The sequence below is a fragment of the Aptenodytes patagonicus genome, chromosome 4 (assembly GCF_965638725.1).
Source record: "Aptenodytes patagonicus chromosome 4, bAptPat1.pri.cur, whole genome shotgun sequence".
In the NCBI taxonomy this organism is placed as follows: domain Eukaryota; kingdom Metazoa; phylum Chordata; class Aves; order Sphenisciformes; family Spheniscidae; genus Aptenodytes; species Aptenodytes patagonicus.
The window spans coordinates 68887901-68907131 of record NC_134952.1 but is presented as its reverse complement, the minus strand read 5'-3'; the positions used below and the strand labels follow the sequence as shown (position 1 = coordinate 68907131).

The window sequence follows — 19231 nt, the reverse complement described above, 5'->3', positions numbered from 1 at the left end:
TAATGAGTTGTAATTTTAAGGCCAAATGTGTGGTATCTGCAGCAAGGTATTTTTAAATGAGGCGGGCCCGAGAAAGTGCTAAGAACTGTAATCGTTGTTGACGGAGAAGAAATGACAGAAAGGGGACACTACGGAACATCTTCTCTTGAGCAGGCTATTTTTTCAGAAATAGCCCGTGTCCTGGGTTTAAGAAGAGCTGTGCATGATAGCGAAATGTCTTTTGTGTGGTAAAGTGTTTCTTATTTTAAATGAATGCTGTTGTACACTAAACTTTGGAAATGGATTAGCAAAGCAAACAGGATCATTGGAGCTTAAAGCAGCTTTACATTTGGACAGCTTCCCCATTAATATCATTTGCCTACAGAAGTCATCAGTGATGTACGTGGGTATCTTAACCCTTCTTGCGTAAGGTGATTTGAATGGAGGCAGAAGTCTTGCCTGACATGACAGTCACCACCGCTGCTGAATATTAAAAATTACTTCTTGGTGCATTTTTTAAAAAAAGACTGATCTCTAGAAATGGTGTTCTTAGGTGTAATCGGAGTGCTAATTCTTTCTTCAGTCTTCACAGAGTCTACAAGAAACTTCTGCTGACAAATAATGAGGCCCTGAGCTGTGTAACGTACATGTACGATATTTAATTTCCCAAGCACAGACCTCACTTGTACCATCCATGTCTAGTCTCTTCTGGGGTGAAAATGATATTTGTCACTCAAGTCCAATTGCTCGGCCGTCGTGCATTATCTCTGAATGTGCTGCAGTGCGCAGAGTTCAGTATTATGTTATCAAACTTGTTTAGAAAATATTTTTTTTGAAATTTGTTGTTGTGTTGAGCCAAGTGATTCAGCATAGTTTGAGCATTTCCTCCCCTGGGTAAATTTTAGGTAAATTTAAATTTCAGTGTGATCCCCTCAGATGAGGGCTACCCTCATTTTGAACAGGCCTTTGATTTATAGACACTCACATGCCAGTAATATCTATCCTGTCTCTAATGTAAATTGAGGTTGAGCTCCAGAGGACAAGTAAAAATTTCCTACTTCCAGGTTTTCTAGTTGGTTTTTCTTCCTAATCTGTCATTTTTAGGAGTTTGTTTCCTGTAATACAGATGTGCTCCGTAGGCATGGGAGACTTCAGGGAGAGGTTTGGCTGCCTGCTAGAGCTACTGGCGTATTTGCTGGAAAGGGTAGAATTACAGCCGCTGCGGTGGAGCTTCTGGAGGGAGGTTTGTGGTGGTGTCAGCAATGCAGTTTCAAATGCATGTGTACTCTGTAATTGTGGAATAAAAATGACAAAGGGAGAGGAGGGCCTGCTAATTACTAATAGTAATGTAAGTTACTGTGTGTGCAGAGATCCTAAAAGGTAATTTTCTATGTATTTTTTCCTTTGGAATCTTTCTGTCAAACATATTCATTATAAATATAAGCCCAGACTTTTGATCTGAATCTAAACTATCAGTATCATTTGAAAGCAGTTTTGTTTTCTGGATTCCTTGGAGGTATAGCTGTTGTTTAAACCGTGGTTTCTGAGCACAGCTTCTAGCTTCATTGTCTGACAATAATAGGACATAAGGAAAAAACTAGGGGAAAGTATGGTAAGTGCTCAAATTTAGAGCCTTACAATGCTTTTGAAAGTGAGACTTAACATGCTGCTCTCTCTTAACTGTTATTTCCCTGATTTGTAGAAGGCTACAAATATCACATTCCCCAATGTGTTAATGTGTTTTAAATAAAGCACTGACATGGCTGGCAGCATGTTTCAGCATTTGTCTGATCTCTTCCCTAAATAATGTCTGTCTCAGAAGCACTGTGAGGATAAATTAATATGGTAGAGAATATTGTAGGTTGCTCAAAGTGTGGGATTTTACGGTTACATAGGTAAGTAGGTACCTGTATTATATTCTTATAAGAAATTTGATAGGGGAATTTGAGGACTTCTTAGTCTGTTTTCCAAAGAAATGAGGCTTATGCTTCTTTTTTAACTTCCTGTCAAATGTGGTCAAGATATATATAGGAAGCCAGGTTTCATTAGTTCTGTTGCTCACAGAATAACTTGTGGGGCATTTAAAATCTGAGCCGAATTTTTTCTTATTTTAGATTTCACGGATACTCTTGCGTGAACTTTGGCATCAGCAGTGGCAAACACTTAGGATGGCAATAAGGAACAAGGCGTGTCGTTCAAACTTTTCCTTTGTGAATAGCACTATGTATCTAAATTTCAGAGGGAGGATTTAACCAGAAGAATGATTCAGTTTGTCCATTGGTCTCTTCCAATAGCAGCTCAACTCTGTGAAGAGATGCTACTTGGAGTGAGATCTGGCTTATTTCTATTTCCCCTATAATCCTTTACATGCTTACTTTTCATGCAGAGTAAGGTCCTATGCCATTTTTCTGTGGCTCTGAGCTTCCAGATTCATCACCTCTGCTCAAGACAGGTTTTTGGTCTTGCTTTGCCCCCACCTACTGAAGTTGTTTTCCACTGTTTGATAGGAATTCTAACTTCTCCCCAAAGGCGTCTAGATTTTCTATTTTATAAACCCGTCCTAAGTTCCATTAACTGTTTCCTTAATGAAGTCTCCTGCACCTAAAAGCTATTTCAACAAGTATACTTCGCAGAAGATAGGTCAAGCACCTATATTATGCAAGTATTTAAGTTAAGTTAATCATCCTCTTCATCATTCCAAGCCAGATTCTTAAGCTGGTCATTGCGGAAGACTGGATGTTTTTATGGATGCTTTGCCTGGTGTCATGGAGCTAAAGCTAGAAGTACTAATTCAAGCATAAAAAAGATGCAGTAATTTTTTTCCTTTTCTTTTGCAGTGCAATTTTCCAGAGAACCAGGATGGCTAGAAGGCACGCTAAATGGAAAGAGAGGACTTATTCCCCAAAATTATGTTCAGTTTTTATAGCTTTGTGCATTGAACGCCAAGAAGGTGTACATGGTATCCATGGATTTTTGTTATAGTCACTTCTCTCTACTTTTGTGACTGCTTTTAATCAACGAAGAGCCTGACTATGGGTTGAAGATCCTAATCTGTATAAAGACATTAAGTGTTGCCAAATACGAATTACAAAAAAAGATTCTTTAAGGGTTGGACTGGGTGGGGGGACAAGAAAGGGGGATGGAGGGATAGGTTAATTTTTTAATAGGGTGCTTTTTTCAATTGTAAAGAGCAGTAGTGGAATGTTTGTTTGCAAAATAACTAGCATTTTAAGTCAAATATTTGGTTGATCTGTGACTCAACTGTCAGCTGGAGAAGATTTTTATAAACTTAGTGTCCTGGAGATTGTGCATCGATAACCAGCATTTTTAACAGAGTATTATTTGGGTTTGGAAAATACTGTTGGATTAAAAAAACTATCATGCTGACAATTAAATTATATTTCAAAGTGGAATAGGCAGTACGGAACAGACACCAGTAAGTAAAATAATAGGTATCAAGACATGACATTTTTCAAATGTCTTCAAAGAACACATTCGTTTATGTTGTGTGTATGATTTCATTTGCTTTATAAAGATAAGACACATGAACTTTTATTACAGGCTTCTATATGTCATGGTTCCTTTGCTACTCAAAAGTATCACTGTAAATGAAATAAAATGTTATTTGCTATTTGACCTGTCATTCCTACATTGGAGAATATTTTGCTCTGGTTCTGTAAGTTACGACATGAAACAACTATTGGCAGCTGTATGCAGTCGGCCTCAAGCAGGCTCCAAAATAGCGAGGAACTTTCCTCACTTAAAACAGGCAACTCGGCAAGCTCAAGCCAAAAGGAAAAGAGAATCTCTGGCTATGAACCTTGTGCATCCTGGAGGAATCTTGCATTTTATCTGTTGTCTGTCTGTCTAGCTCATCCTTGAGCTTCCCTTTCTTCCTCCCCTGTAATTGTCAGTTGTAAGGTCTTGATACTTGGTAGTATCGGAATCCTCAAGTAGCTGCTTCATAATTTGTAGAACTATTTGAGCAGTAAGAGAGTTATCTGTGGTCATAGAAAAAGCTTCCAGAAATCTTGTGGTGTATAAATCTCTGCTTTGTGATTAAAAAAAAAAAAAAGTTACGTGCAGTTTATCATTATCTTTGTATTTTTCTCTCCTTCAAGTAAGACCCTCTGGGAGGCAGTGGAGAGGATGCAGGAAAATGTGATGGGATGACGTGCTAATACAGGCTCACTTATTTTTTAAATTGGACTCCGTGGATTTTGAGTCATTTACTGCAGATATACTTAGCTTGCAAGTTTTTCTAACTAATGTGATTAGTAAACCAGTTAATGGTTAATGCTGCCTTAAGGTTGGGATGGTTTTTTTCCCCCTTAAGATTTAACTCCATACCATTATTTTGTTCCTTTGCCCAGACTGCAGAGACCATTGGACCATGCACAAATCATTTCCAGATGGAGCAATGGTGGGCCAAGTCAGTACAGCTCTCCAGCACTAAACCTCATAGCTTGGAGGAGTTTCATTTGGTGTATTCTCCTGGTATTTGAGCAGTGACTCTCTGCCATACAGCTTTTAGGCAGTTCTTGTCTTGGCATAGTGGCTAAGTGACCCAAGCACTGAAGATGACTTTTGGACTTCTGTGAAGGAGATCAAGTTCTTTAATTTGCTCCTTGACTCAGTATTAAGGAAATAGTTGCACCAGTACATACAGCAACAGATTGCAGGTTTCCTTGTTCAGATGTGTTCACGTGGCAAAGCATCGTGTTGCCTGGGCCCACAGCTTTATCAACTCATTTGTGGCCTTAAAGAGTCATTCTGGAGGCAGGATGGTGTTTGTGTGGCCAGGCTCAGTTTTCATGGCTACCAGTTGGTGGAAGATGTTGAAAGAAGAGGGAGAATGTAAATCTTTGGTATTAGCCTAGTAGGCGTGGCAGCTAGGTATGCTGGCTTGTCAGATAGCAAAGCTGTGACAACTTGAAGCTTACAAGCTTTGTAAGTTGCTTCTGTTTGTGGTGGTGGTGTTGTTTTAAACGTGCAGTGCGTGTTTGATCTTGTTCTGGCTGCTGTCTTCCACAATTCTCAATGTATTTCTCAGCTCTAGCTCTGTGGTTTGGTTTGTTTTTTTTTTTTTTCCTTTTAACTGAGGTGGTTTAAAAAGGCAGATATATAGAGGAGGAATAAAAGACTTACTTAGTGTCTCTTCCATCCAGTCCTGTGACCCTATTTGCCTTTAGGTGAGATGTTTTGAGACTCCTGTTAGTTCTGGGGCTATGCAGCACCCAAACAAGAAGAAAACTTTGCTACTGAGAAACGGTACACTGAGCAGAGGTAATGCTAATCCACACTTTCTCGCGTCCTAGACGTTGTCTAAAGGCAGTGCTGTGAGCTGAGCCAGATCAGATCTGGCTTTCAGGCTAACCACACTGTCTCTTAGGAATTTAGTTATGGTAACTGCTACGCACCATACAGGTTTCCACATCAGCTCGGTCATACTGATGCCGAGTACGGACTTGTACAGCCAGGTAGCCATGGCATATCTCATTCTTCATCCTCACTGCTGAACAGCACTGTAAATGATGCCCTTGTACTGACTGTTTGGAAGTACAGGTTAAAGGATGCCAAAAGTTAAAAATCATATAAAGTCAGGCCCCTTTCCTATCCCTGGAGATTGTTTTCTTTCCTGAAGCTGGGCCTTAGGGCATGCCTCTTGTCTGTCTTTTCCATGGCTTGGTAGATTTGGGAAGAGCAGAGTAATGTACTGTTAACTTGAGGCAGGAAGGAGGGCAGGGAATCAGTTGTGGAGAAAGCCGGTCGAAGGGCTCTTCTCTTTTGGCCTGGCAGCAGGAGCGGTCGTTCTCCATGGGGCTGGCCTGACTCTGTCCCCTCACGGGGAACTGCTCTTGTGTCACAGCTGTGGGTACAGGTTCAGCTTAATGCTCAGGCTGGGCTCCCCCTCCTTTGCTGTGCGCTATGTGCGTAGGGGCATGTACTTGTCAGTTTTCAAAAGCTGAGACTCCTGGTGGTGAATGCATGACACAGGCTGAAAATTAGAGCGGGTAAATTAGGAAAAAACAAAACATTTTGTGCTTTTTTTTGCACAATGACATTTGCCTTGCCATCACTGTGGGGCCAGAGATTGAATCCCTCAGCCTGGGGATTAAGGTCGAATATGTGTTTGCTGAATAATTAATGGAAAAGCTGAGACTCCTGACTAGCTGGGATCAGTAGGAATTTACAGTCTGCGTTAGTCACTGGACAGCGCGCGGCTCTGCACCTTGGCCGGGCAGTGTTTTCACTCTGCTAGGTGAAAAACCCTGGGGTTTTCAGGCTGCTGAATGTTGTTAATCATTGTCCCAGCTGATCTTCATGGCAGGTTTCCTTCTGGTGCCCAGACTTTCATCAGGAGTGAAAGAAAAAGTCTCATTGGCCGATTTATCTGCCCTGTAATGAAAGTAAGTGTTCCTGCTACATTGCTTATAGCTTTTGCTAGCTGAGCCTCTGTAATGGTATTGCAGAAAAGACTCGGGGAGAAACTTGCCTTTCTCAATGCTCTGTTCCTTGTTCTCTTTCTCTTAATCCATTTCACAATTCTTACCTGGTTTGCAATTTAAAGAGAAAAGTTGCTGACAGAGGGCTTACGTAGGATGTAAATGCACCAGTGCTAAACACGGTTTAACTGAAAGCCTTCACTGGAGTTTCACCTCTTAAGCTGAATGTGCCTTGGACATCGTTTTCTACGTTAGAGTTCAACAGTGTGCCCTCATCTGTGCTTGCGGTAACCACAGGTAAGCACCAAATAAACTTCATCCTATCGACATCTACGATTAAAGCGTTCTTTTAAAAACCTTACGGCATGGCAAAATGTCTGAAATGAAAGGGCATTTTTTCACTCCTTTCTATCTTAGAAATATTGTACTCATCACAAACTCCCAGTCTCTGTAGATACCTGAAAGAAAGCAGCGTCCCAGCTTGAAGTCAGATTACAAGTTCCGTTATGTTTTTAAGTAGTGATAGCGTTTTCTTATTTCTAGAACAGCATGAGACAGATACATCTGCTTGTAAACATATGGGAAATTTTTCTTAACACTGCTGATCCTCTACTGTTCGTTCCTTCTGACAATTCAGCGAACAGAAGGCAGGTGCAAGGATTTTTGTCATGAAAAAACCAAAATGCAATTAAATGGTGGTCTTACAGCACAGACCTAGCTTCGTGCAGAACTTAGCGGCGATTTTTTGAGATAGGTAGTGCACAGAACAAACCAGGATAGCGAGAGTTTTATTTCCCCTTCTAACTCTCTTACTATAATTATAAACTGACCCCGAGAAGGCAGTTTGATTTAGTCACTGGGGAAACCTTGTGTTTATAAAATAGCGAACCCCTATTTCCATGAGAGAAATTCTAACTTTGGTCAATGGGTACAGCAGCTGTAGGTTAACTGAAACTGGAAGCCAGACCTGTCTGGCTATTGAAGGTTGCTGGGTTTGTTTCTTTGCGTGGGATGTAGCTTGTGCGTGTAACAGTGTCAGCACGTCATTTGGCAAGCGCAGTTATCCAGGTTAAGTGAACCAAATTCCTCACGGTTGGGCGTTCCTTATTCTACAGTGTGAGTAGCTGCTCTCTGGCTGAAGCCATCGTATGTGCTGCGTCATCCAAATTAATAGGGCTTGATGAAACCAAATTTCTAGATGTATGAAGAAAGATGTTATATTACATCGTTAGTTACTGAATAACGTTTCTAGATGAGCAGAAGCTTGTCCCTAAGGATCTCGCTGCACCAGCACCTATCTGAGATTAAGATGCAAGAAATACTTGCAATCAAACCAGTTTAATTCATGTATATTTGTACAATTTGTATAAAAAAAAAAGAAAAAAGAAAAATAGGTACTTGCAGACATTAACATAAAGACCAAACAATATTTTCTATTTATTTAAAAAGCTTTAAACATACAGAAGCAAACCCCTAATTATAAATGCATCATTATGCATAGATTTTACTGTTTACACCATACTGCTGGCTGCTTTTAATTTTCATCCAGGAATCTATTTAAACTCCAAGAATTCTTAAACATTCCTCTGAGCTTCCTGGCCTCAGAACTGCTGTCTATCTTATCAAGTCATTGACCTCCAGCTGAAAACATTGCTCTAAAAAAAGAAAAAGTCAGATCTTTAATAAACAATTAAAAGTGCATTAACTGTAGAATTGTTTAATTTCATAAATGTTTAAACAAGTCAGTGAAAAACACCACCCTGTGAATTAGCTTTTTGCATTATTGATTGTAAAGTATCTTTTTAATAAGATTTTGATATTGCAAACTTTAGTCTTTTCTATTTTATTTTGCGCAACTGTTCAGTCGCACGATGTGTAGTATTCCTGAAATACCCACTGCAGTACATTAAACACTATTTTACATTTTTTAACTGTGTATACAATGCTCTTGCTGTATATCCCCATTCCTTCTTACAACAAAATAATTTAGCTCAATGAACAGAAGCCCACTTCTAAAAGGTGTTTTAGTTTGTCTTGTATTTTGCAGGAGACAAATGCCTATTTCATTCTAAACAAATTCAAAAGAACGTAACTTCCCGGTAGCTAAAAACTAGGGTTGGTTTGTGGTTTTTTTTTTTTTTTGCTGTACACAGGTTTAGATTAAAAAAGTGATGGCTATTCTGCTTAAGTGTCCTTGATAAGAGAATACTGCCTCTTACAACATCTATATCCAATTGTATCTAGTACTTCAATGATCTCTAGCAAAAAATAATAATCAATGAATGGTTTCATAAACAACAGGTGATTAAAGTAAAGGATTTATTATCATCTGCTTACAGTTGTTTGCAAAGACAGACAGACGTTTTTGCATAAAGATATAAATTGCTTTTTAAAACTAATTTAGTGTGTTTAATTATATGAAGTTTCTGTGAATTATGAATTGTACCAAACCAAGATTAAAAGTAATAAGGTACAAAAATAGGAGCAAACAGACAACAATTTGGACTGGGACAGGCATTTAACAGTGAAGTGTAGAATATGGCTTTGCTGTTTTAATCAAGCAAAGTTACTCTGAGACAGAAAAGGAGGCAGTAACTTTGTTAATATAAAAAGCTGCTGCAGACTGTATTCACCCAGAACCTGGCTTTGAGATTTTCTGTTTTAGACTTAAAAAAAGTGTAAATGAAAAGATGGATGTATGACTGTGTCTTTACTGTAAACAACCAGTCTGCATGCTGTGTGTCTCACGTTGGAAGTTTGGCTTTCATATTGCTGTGCAGGTCAGTATTTAAAGATCTGCCTATGAATTAGACTTCCAAAATGCAAATAATATATGTATGTATATATTTATATATAAAAAAACCTCTCTGAATACAGTCTTTACAGGTTACTCATTGCATAAGGCAGGTGTCATTTAAAAAGACAAGTAGCACTGACTGTCTTCAGTGCACCAAAGCGCACCTCAAAATTTGGACTCAGAAAGGGTGTAGAATTCTTAATTCGACCACCGTTTAAAAGAAATGCTACATTCTGACCGGCCAAGGGACAAACTAGAGCTCAAAAATACCAGTGGCACCCAGAAAGAACACTACAGATTAGGACTCTGAAAAACTGTTCTATTTAAACATGAGCATATGGTAGCAACAGTTGAGCCTCAGAAAAGTTCACCTGTCCTCTATTCTACTCCAAAATTTTGTATTTGCTTATAAATTGTGAAATAGCGAAAATCACCTCAAAAATTTTTTTTCTTGCAGTCTTATTCTAGAGAAAACATTTTTGAGACAAAATCAGACCAACTGAGTTGAACTTGTAGTGTGAACATTTGTCTTCTCAGATGTATTCAGGTTATTACAAAAATGCTTACAAAATTACATACGGCTTTAGTTTATCACTAAAAATTCTACTCAGCTAATCTGCCCTTCTCGGTACCTTACCATCCCTCTCACCAGTACAAAGCTGTTCGATATACTTACTGTAATGATCTGCATGTTCCCGTCATCATAATCAGAAACCGCGCTCCCCCATCTGAAATAATAATCTGACCTTTTAAGATATTTTATGTATCCAGTATTCAAAGGAAAAACAAACAATCTGGGAAACCTTAATAAAAAAAAGAAAACTCACTCAACATCTTATTCGCCCCTGTTCCCCTGAGAGAGAAGGGGAATAGAGGGGAAGAACTCACTAGATCATCAAGCTGGCAAAAGCTTTGGAGAGACCGTAATTTGTCTTGTTAAATGAAACCTTCGTAAAGTGGCAAACGCAACATAGTGTAGTTTCTGACAGAAATATGAAGCGGGATTTCTCAGATGTGCTCAAGTCACATACGCTTGCAAGCGAGACAAAAGGGAGAAAAATATAGAGGAAAATAGAAAGGCTTAAATACAACCGAAAAGGTTAAGTGTGGTTATTTACAACGGATACTGTAGGATGGCAAATTAGATATGATGCTAAAAAAGGCACAGCTTTCCCTTTCTTAAATACACTGTAAACGGTTCATTATGCATGCAGAACATTTCACTTTACAAAAAAATTACCTTGTTTGTTTAGACAAAGATAGTACTTAAATAGTCTCCAGCAAAATAGAGTTCTTTCAAAAATACTTTCCCATTCATCCTATTAACCATTAAAGATTTTTTTTGTCTCATTTACAAAAGTTCCTTACACCTTATTTCAGGTCCTTCACAATTTATACATACAGCAATGTACAGTACAGCAAAAGACTGCAAAAAATTATTTGTAAAGCCAGCACAATAGATACTATAAATTGATACCAGGGCATTTGTTTTCACATCTTATCCTTTTTAATTAAATAGTAAATGGACACTTAACACAGTGTATATCATCTATGATGGGATAACATGGGATAACAAATGCCACAGGTGGGGATAACAGAGTATTCCACACCAAATGTTCTGTTATTACTTTACACGTTAGGGTTTGTGTGTGTATATATGTGTGTATATATATATAGGTTTTGTTGGTTTTTTTTACAAGAAAAGAATATTAATGCCCCATATTGACTTTACGTTTTATGTGCAAACCAAGGGTAAGCTTTAAAAAGTTCTCATTAGTTCTTGAACCCTTTTAAAACAAGCAAACAATACCAGAAACTACATGGCATATTTAAAACTCCATCTGTTAAAATATCAAAATCAAAGAGTTACTGACTAGATATGGCTTTTCATCCAGAGGAACAGGAACATTTTCTAAGTGTTTTAGGATTATGGGGTAATTTCCAAACATCTAGGTCTTGCCAAATCCGAGTCAACTGCTTTCCAGTCCCCAAACCCTTCATATGATTTTAGACTATTCAGAGACTGCTGAACAAGTGTAAATAGCATGTTTAAAATATGGTTTCTTGGGTCCTTCATGGGTGTGGAATAACACAGGGAAACTTAAGGCAAAGTTCTTCCATTTAAGACATTTTCTATCACTTCCTGTGAAAGTACAGGGGCTTGGCATTCCCAGATTCCACCTTTGGTAGCTGGTCACTGATGATTTCCACCAGCATGGCTGGAAATTCTACTTTCAGTGCCTGAGACTCTCGGAAGGTGTAGAAACAGAATTCCAATAAGTCACTAACAAGCTGAAATGCAGAAAGAAACACATTTTAGGAAAAACACAGAGGATTTTGCATGCAAACAGCAGCTTATTGATAATGGATTATTACCAAGAAATGGCATCTTACAGTCCATTTGCAGGGGTTAAAAAGCAAACAAAAGAACTCAAATCTTGTTAAAAATCAGCTAACTAGGAAAAACTAAGATACCAGAGATTTGATTTTTCAGTGTAACTGCACATTTCATTTCACTAACAGGCAACTGGCCACCATGAAAACTATATGTAAGTAATGTACTCAATGTCTGAAAATAAAGCCTTCTGCCCAGAGGGTAAAGATCAGCCATAAACTATTGTATCTCTAAATTTCAGCTGGATACATGTTCATTAAATCGTTAACGTCAGTGCACTCTCCAGGGGCCGCAACCTACAACTGCCAGAGCAGCTGATGTTTTTAGCGCAACAACATGACTGCTGTGTCACACTGTAGCATTTCAGGTTTTATAGCATCACAGTCCATGTGAAATTGTTCATCTGGTAAAGCATTTTATCTATAAATGCATTTTTTAATACACCACCCCAAGCTTTTTTCCTGATATTTAGGGGGAAGTATTTCTTTTTGGAAAAAACCCTGAAGTTCTCTATTTTTGTAGTGGTAGCTAACAGCACACTTTTGCTTTCTCTCAGTAGATTAAGCATAATGCTGAGAATTTTAAAGATAAAAATTTCTAATTAGCTCTTCAATGACAGAGAAGGGAGCTTTGTTCTGTAACACCACAAGTCCCGAGTCATCTGTTAGCGTGGGACCACCTCCACCAGCAGAACAAAACTGCACCTTACGCTGCGCCATGGCACTCCTTTGGCTTCCTCTGGGTGGCAGAGGTTTTCCGAGGTGAAACCGTATCACAGTTCTCCCAAATGGCAACTGACAGCCATTTTGTGATCCTAACAAAGGTGGTCTCCAGCTGTAACAGGAAGGCGAGCTGAAGTGCTAAATGGCATACAGGTACCATGAGCTTTTTGGTGTGCGGAAAAAAAATACCATGCGTCTTCAAAGCACCGATAAATTTAGTCCACCTACTTCCACCTTGTCTCAAGTTGTGGTGTTCTCATTTGTCAGTTACAGAGCTTCGTTTTGGTCTACATGTTATGGGAAGCTTAATCACACTACAAGAATGAACATTAATTTTGGCTTTTGAGCATTTTAGTTTGTTTTGTCTCTTGTTTTGTGCTATTTTCTCCACACAAAATTGCAAACTGCAGGTTATCTTTGCTATAAAACAACACGCCGTTAGAGCGAGAGAACTGTGAAGACAAGACCAGCATCACTGCTCAGGGACTTACTTCTATTTTAATGATAAAAGCATGGCAAAGCAATCTCATGGCTCAACCTACATGCATGCAGGCTTTTGCTGGGTTAGTTTTACATAGTACTTTACTTGTTCATGAACTTCAGTAGCAAGAGAATGTTATTTCAAAACTAGTTTTTTTGGTTGCTGTGGTCTAAATGAATCTCCTAAAGCCTTACAGTATGTTGGACCCTTTGCAATCTTTAAGAAAAACACAACACAAGTCAGTCAAGAGGCAGAGGTAAGTCAGCTTCTGAGGCACCCGTGAATGAAGTGCGTCTAGGTTTCAGTTAGCATATTAATTTCCATCGCAGTTCACCAAATGACTGCGTTGTACAACTGAAGAAAAACTAGAGCCTCTGCTGTTTAAAAATTCAGAAGTTACGCACAGCTTAATTTTGGTGCCTTATGTCCTCGCAAAGGACTTAAACCACTTCTGCTTGTGTAGTTTATCAAACACAAGTTTGTCGTTTCAATTCTTAACTTGTAGAGCTGCACTCCGCAGTAAAGCCCCTGTTAAAGATAGAGTAAATAAAAGTGGACTTCCAAAAAGGAAATTAAAAAAAAAAAAAAAATACAGGCAGCAACGGACTACTGTCCTGTAGCACCATACCTTATTACTTATTTTCAGGGCTTTCACAGCTGTTCTTGCAAACATATAAGCAATTTATGAACAACACAGAGAAGTGCCGAGATCACTCGAACGCATGGCTTTCTGCTATTGAGCACTACACGAGTCTGTCTGCTGTTGCTTAGTTCATTCCCAATGATCTGGCATGTTATGAGGCAATGCTAATTAATTAAACAGATGCATGCTAAATAAGTAGCATAGACATAATTTGGTTTCCAAGGGAAAAAAATGCTGACGTTCAAAGGTTTACTTCACCCATTAGGAGGAGGTTGTTTCAGCATATACTGTGTGCCAAAAATATTCCAAACATAACACAAAACCAAACAAACTGAAGGAAACTGTCTCTTGGTATAATTGCCACTACCTCCTCCCTGCCTGTGTCATCAAATACCAGCACCTAAGCAAACTAAGCCTTGCACCCCAACACAACCTTGCTAATGACCTGATGAATGTACTGCTTTTCCTAAACATGAACACGAGTAGTTTCACATCACTGAACGTTACGTGGAGGGGGCTGGGGTCATCTCTGTCACACTGCCAACCATCCTCGCTGTGCTGATGGCTCACCTTCTGTGCTATTCAAGCCAATTCCTGCCTCATCACGCTCGTGTGAAGCCTCTGAATGCAGTGAGACAGGTGTCACAGAAAAGCCCACATGGAAACTATTAATTCTGCCTTAGCAAGCTTTTAGTAGTATCAAATACATACGTATGTCTGGTGAATACGTGGACAAAAGCAAAAGGGGAAATGAAAAATAATAACGTTCATGAAGAGAGGATAATCTGTTCTATACAACAAATGAGTTAGCAGTCCAGCTGGGGAAAACCAGGATGTGATCGGGGTACTAGCATAACATAGGACATTATGGGTCTCACCACAGAGGAGAAAGATTAAGTTTATACAGCAATTAAAAAGAAAATACCTAGAACCCCCTATCATGTAATACTTGGGTTTGGAGCCTTAAGAATAATACATACTCTATACCTATTTAGTCTGCTAAAACTTTTGTTCCTCTCTTTCTCAAGCAAAGTGATCAACTTTAACATACTTGACAATAATCAACCGCTTTAAGAAAACAGGAGTATTAGGAAGCACACCGCGTCTGTCACAAGGAACACGGGACTGCGGTCAGGATCTTTTTAACTGCAACCTTAAAAGCTGCGTGGCTTTTGGGGCTGGGGAAGTATTTCTAGCACTAATTTAAAACAAAGAGGAATGAACGCGGGAGAATTGAAGGCCAACTCAGAAGTACTAAAATGTAAACAATATGATAAGGTCAGCTAGAGAAGGCTGCAAGACCGAGAACTGAGCCACGAGCAGTGCTCTTTTCTGCAGGCGTGTTCTCATACATTTTCAAAGGTACCATTCCCCCTCCGGCAGCCCAGCAGCCTTGGCATGAAAAAAAATGCACCAAAGGGATGAAAAATTCAGGTTCCACAGGCAATGTTAACTTTGAAATTTGAGTACCTGCCTCTGCATCCCAAGCAACATTCATCAGGTATAGTTTTGATTTATAACAGGTAAATGATTTAGCTAGTCTTTTGCTTTAAAAGAGAAGTTCCCTCTTCAGTAAGGAAATGAAAAAGTTTGCCTTCTTTTGTAACAGACAAGCTCTGTCATTGCAGTGACAGTGACTGATACACCACAGGTTACCAGTGAGGTAACACAAGCTATCCAGCACCTCTGAAGTTGGCTTACGAATTTTCTAGATCAAATATACTTCTGATTGTTCTTCAAAGGCTTGTAAAATCCCTGTGCTCTAAGAACTCCCGACTACGTTTCACCTGACCGCTTTTACCCTCTATTTCTGGTAGTTTATATTGGAAATGCTGACACCTCCAGTACAGCAGCGTGAAAGGCAACTCTAATTAAGCAGTGTGAATGAAAGCACCACTGTTTTCACAAGCAGTGCAACAGTGACTAGAAACGTATTTACTTTTACAATCTCCAGTTATTTCAGCTACTGAAGCACGCTTCTGAAGTTACCGCTTAGCAGAGTGCAGGCAGGGCAGTTAAGGCCACAACTAAAATAATTCCCATTTCCTTGGGATGCAACCAGGACATCGTTCTTACCACTTTAGTAGGTAGTCGTTCAACTCTTTGGAGCTGTCAATAAAACATGGCTCGGTGCCTTTGACGGCACTGCAAGCCTCCCTCTGCAAGTGGGGGAATCGGGCCAGTGCTGGGGGACAGGAGCTCGGGTACCGCCTGCCCCTGGCAGGCAGTGCCAGGCTTTGCCCAGCTGGGTCCTGGGTATCTCCCAGAGCGGAGACTGCAGCCTCCCCGGGCAGGCAAGTACCATTAAATAAATTAATATGAGCTGGGTTGCGGGCATGCAGGCACACAGGTCAGAATTATCACGTCCATGTCACTCAGACTGCTGCAAGACATGACAGCTCTTCTGCCAGCAAGTGGATCAGCTGTTAGCTATAACCCTTCACCACTTCAGTCATTAATTATGAAGCTTTCTCTCATCACTACCCTACAGAGAGTGTGCTGCATTTAAACATTTTCAAGGCTACAGCAGTCTTAGTAATTCTGAGATTTTTACTTAATCAATCTTTGCATTTGTATGCTGTATTAAGCACCTCTAAGAAATAGGAGTATTAATCAAACCATTTTCTGTTATTAGGGTGGGGTTTCCATAAAATGGACTTTTTCACCCATACTGTTCTTCATAATTAAAAAAATGAAGCCTTTAATGAAGTCCCTGAAGTTAATACAGTTACAGTGACCTTTGAGCACTTGCAGAATTTTTACAGCAAAAAAATAATTTATTTCAGTTTGGCAATCTCACCATGCCCTTCTATTTCCAGAAATGGTAAGAACTGTCTGATTTGCAAGGGTGCACATTTCTGTGCTCAGTTAGTTTTCTGACTTCAAAATCTCTCACAATCTCCGAGTGTGGTATGAAAGCCCACAGTCACTTCTCTATCAGGAGCATCTTTGCAATTAAGCCTACCGATACAGCAATTAAGACAGCAGTAGGGTAACAACACAATGCTGAGTAATTTCTTCCTATTATTAGCTACAGCTATTACTGTCAGAAACCTCAGTGTTCTCATATAAAAATGACACTCCAAAAACTTTCTCTGTCCCTTTCAGGAATGGGTCTCTGCCCGTTTCCTACAGAGCACAGAGTGAGTGCGTGTTGGGAGGAGGCAACCTTGCAGCTCTACACGATGCAACTGCGCAGCCTTGGTGACTACCTGCACCGAGCCAGGCTGCCTAAAAGGACAAGCTGCTGCCCATCAGCTGAGCAGTGGTATTTTGTCTCTTGCTTTCAAAACCTGCGTGTTTCAAACTGCACAGAAGCCAGGAGCCTGCTGCCCTGCTAAGGTAAGAAGCAGCAGCCGAGGCCAGCCAGCCTCCTTTCCCCCCCGGCAGCAAAGAGCCCTGGGTGAGTTTGGGACTATTGCAACCTCCCGCTTTTTCCCCTTCACGCAGTGAATACAAAGCTCCTGCTTCACAACCGGTAAGGTTAAGGAAAACCATTGCCAGCCAGGTCTTGATTATTCCATTACCACTATATTCCCTTTTGCTCCCAGTCCTATGAAAATCCCATGACGTAAATTAATTATTACTCTGAGGGCTCAGGAAGTAAATTATTCCCCCCTGGGATGGCTCGCAGGCTGATTCTCAGAGGTACAGATGTCCTTTGGTGCCGCAGTGGCTAATTCCTAGCTGCTTATGAAATCTTGAACTCTAACCCAAAGAGTAAAACCTCCCACAAACATGGGGAAAATGAGGTAAGACCAAGGGATGCAGCCTCTGATTACACCTATGCAATGTATTTACCTCACGCTAGCAAGGAGTAAAAGGTGGATAAAATGCACATGGATTAGCCACTAACAGTATCTGACCAGAGCGAGTGTGGAACCTAGTTCTGCCTGGACAGGTGCATTTAATCTGATTTAGGAACTGCACTCACTTCTTCAGGTTTTCTTCATAAACATGTGCACACCGAAACCACAGCACTTGACACCTGGACATGACATGGAGGAACCTGAGTCGAACTCATTTTGTATGCTTGGAGGATGCATGCAAACCCACAGTATCGCACACCAGTGAAGCATCCTCAGCCCTTGGCCAGGGTAAATTTTGAGCCAAGTCTCCCTTGCTGTTCTGTTGACAGTAGCGGGGTTCTGCCCTCCTCCAACAAACGCCTATTAACGTGAAGGAGAAGAGATCCAACCATCACAAACTGAGCACGATGACCCTCAGAGTAGCCCACATCTACATTAAGGAGCTGGGAATCAATTTCTCACTTGACAGACACGTATTAGCTGCTGCAACACACACCCATGCACGCTCTTACATCGCTGCTGCTTTTGTAGGGGCCACACCAGGAGTAGGGACTGGATCTAGCCTCTGAGTAAACAGAGAAAATGCCTACTCTGAGAATTCAGGCACTGGCACTAAAACAAGGCTCCAAACAGCTCATCAGCAGTGGGACACAACTTTGGCAGATCAGTAGCAGGAGTAAGTGCACCCAAAGGTGTTGGCAACAGCTGAGGGGCTCATCTGCAGCTTTGTATTTGTGGGATTAAGCACCTGCAGAGGCACATTCGCATCCACCACAGCGTGCATTGCAAACCTGCCCCTCGAGGATCTGTGCCCTTCTTCCCACTGTCAGCTTTTTCAGTGAGTGTAATCCTGGCGCTTTCAGCCTATGGAAAGATCCACCTCAGCTATAAAGTATTCCCTTCAGGAACCATAAAAAATTAATTATTCAGCAGCATGAGCCTTAAAGAATTTATTTTTGTTTGGCAGAAAATATCAACAAGCAAATGACAGTGCAGTGCTCTGCCTTGCCAAGACAAGGGGAAGGTTCACATTAGGGTTTAATGTCATGGCATCGAAACAAAAGCCCTCTTAACTCAAAGTCTGTTTAGTATCAGCCAGATTGAAACCAAATTCAGCTTTTGTTCTGCAAACCGCCTAACCATACACTACGCTCTCTATATGAAATGAGGCTTGCCATGCAAGATACAACCGTTCCTGCCAAAGCCAACAGGAGATGTTGAGGAGGATCCAAATGAAGTTTTTGATACCATGTGTAGCACATCTGTTTCTAATGTTCCTGCATGCCGTTTGTCTGATCACATAATGCAGTTCACCTACATCCAAGCGCTGCGTATGCATCTCTCCCTGAAATGCCCATGGCCATTCATGGGCACAAGACCGAAACCTTTATGTGCTGGGTAGAAAGGTCGGTTGTCCTTGCTACGCTATGGTTCTCAACACATAACGCTGCTTCGTGAAAAGATGCACGCAGGCCAGCCACAACAGTAGAAATACAATCGCTACAAGAAGGAAGTATGTTGATTATGTTGCTGCCCTCAATGCTCCCAGAAGATACCCACACTGGGGTCCATCCACACAAGCAAGGCTGAGCCACAGCACAACAGCAAGTAAATGGCAACAACCTATCCTCTCTGCCATCTCGTGCCGTGGGAGAGGAAGGGCGTGCTGTGGAACCAGACTGACGCTGTCGGCCAGCGCCTGCTGTATCAGCAACCACTGCTTCCACACAGCATCATGCAAGTAAAGAGCATTTTGGTGCACGGCAGCAGTGACGCAAACCACACGGCAGCCTGCAGGCATGCTCCTAAGGCCGACTGCAGGTGTGCGCACACACGTGCACCCACGGGATGGGTTTTGACCTCTTATTTTTCAGTTGCGCTTTTGCTGCTTTGAGGCTTTAAGGATCATTAAATAAAGTTGCTGATTTTTTCAAATACTTAAGTGCCTACCTGGCCTTC

General features: G+C 40.6%; 2 protein-coding genes across 6 annotated transcripts in view; one reads left to right on the top strand and one right to left on the bottom strand.

Moving 5' to 3' along the window:
- The window catches only part of ARHGAP10 (Rho GTPase activating protein 10), a 153913-nt gene extending 150298 nt beyond the window's left edge, over positions 1 to 3615 (top strand). For both annotated transcript variants that reach the window (XM_076337093.1, XM_076337092.1), the window contains one exon: positions 2817 to 3615. In XM_076337093.1, coding sequence (XP_076193208.1) covers positions 2817 to 2905 — 89 coding nt within the window. In that variant the 3' untranslated portion in view covers positions 2906 to 3615. The remainder of the gene's footprint in view (positions 1 to 2816) is intronic.
- Positions 3616 to 7838: 4223 nt separating this feature from the next.
- The window catches only part of NR3C2 (nuclear receptor subfamily 3 group C member 2), a 214558-nt gene continuing 203165 nt past the window's right edge, over positions 7839 to 19231 (bottom strand). For 3 of the 4 annotated variants that reach the window (XM_076337088.1, XM_076337089.1, XM_076337087.1), the window contains exon 9: positions 7839 to 11514. In XM_076337088.1, the coding sequence (XP_076193203.1) occupies positions 11359 to 11514 (156 nt within the window). In that variant the 3' untranslated portion in view covers positions 7839 to 11358. The remainder of the gene's footprint in view (positions 11515 to 19231) is intronic. The other variant, XM_076337090.1, reaches the window with a different exon arrangement.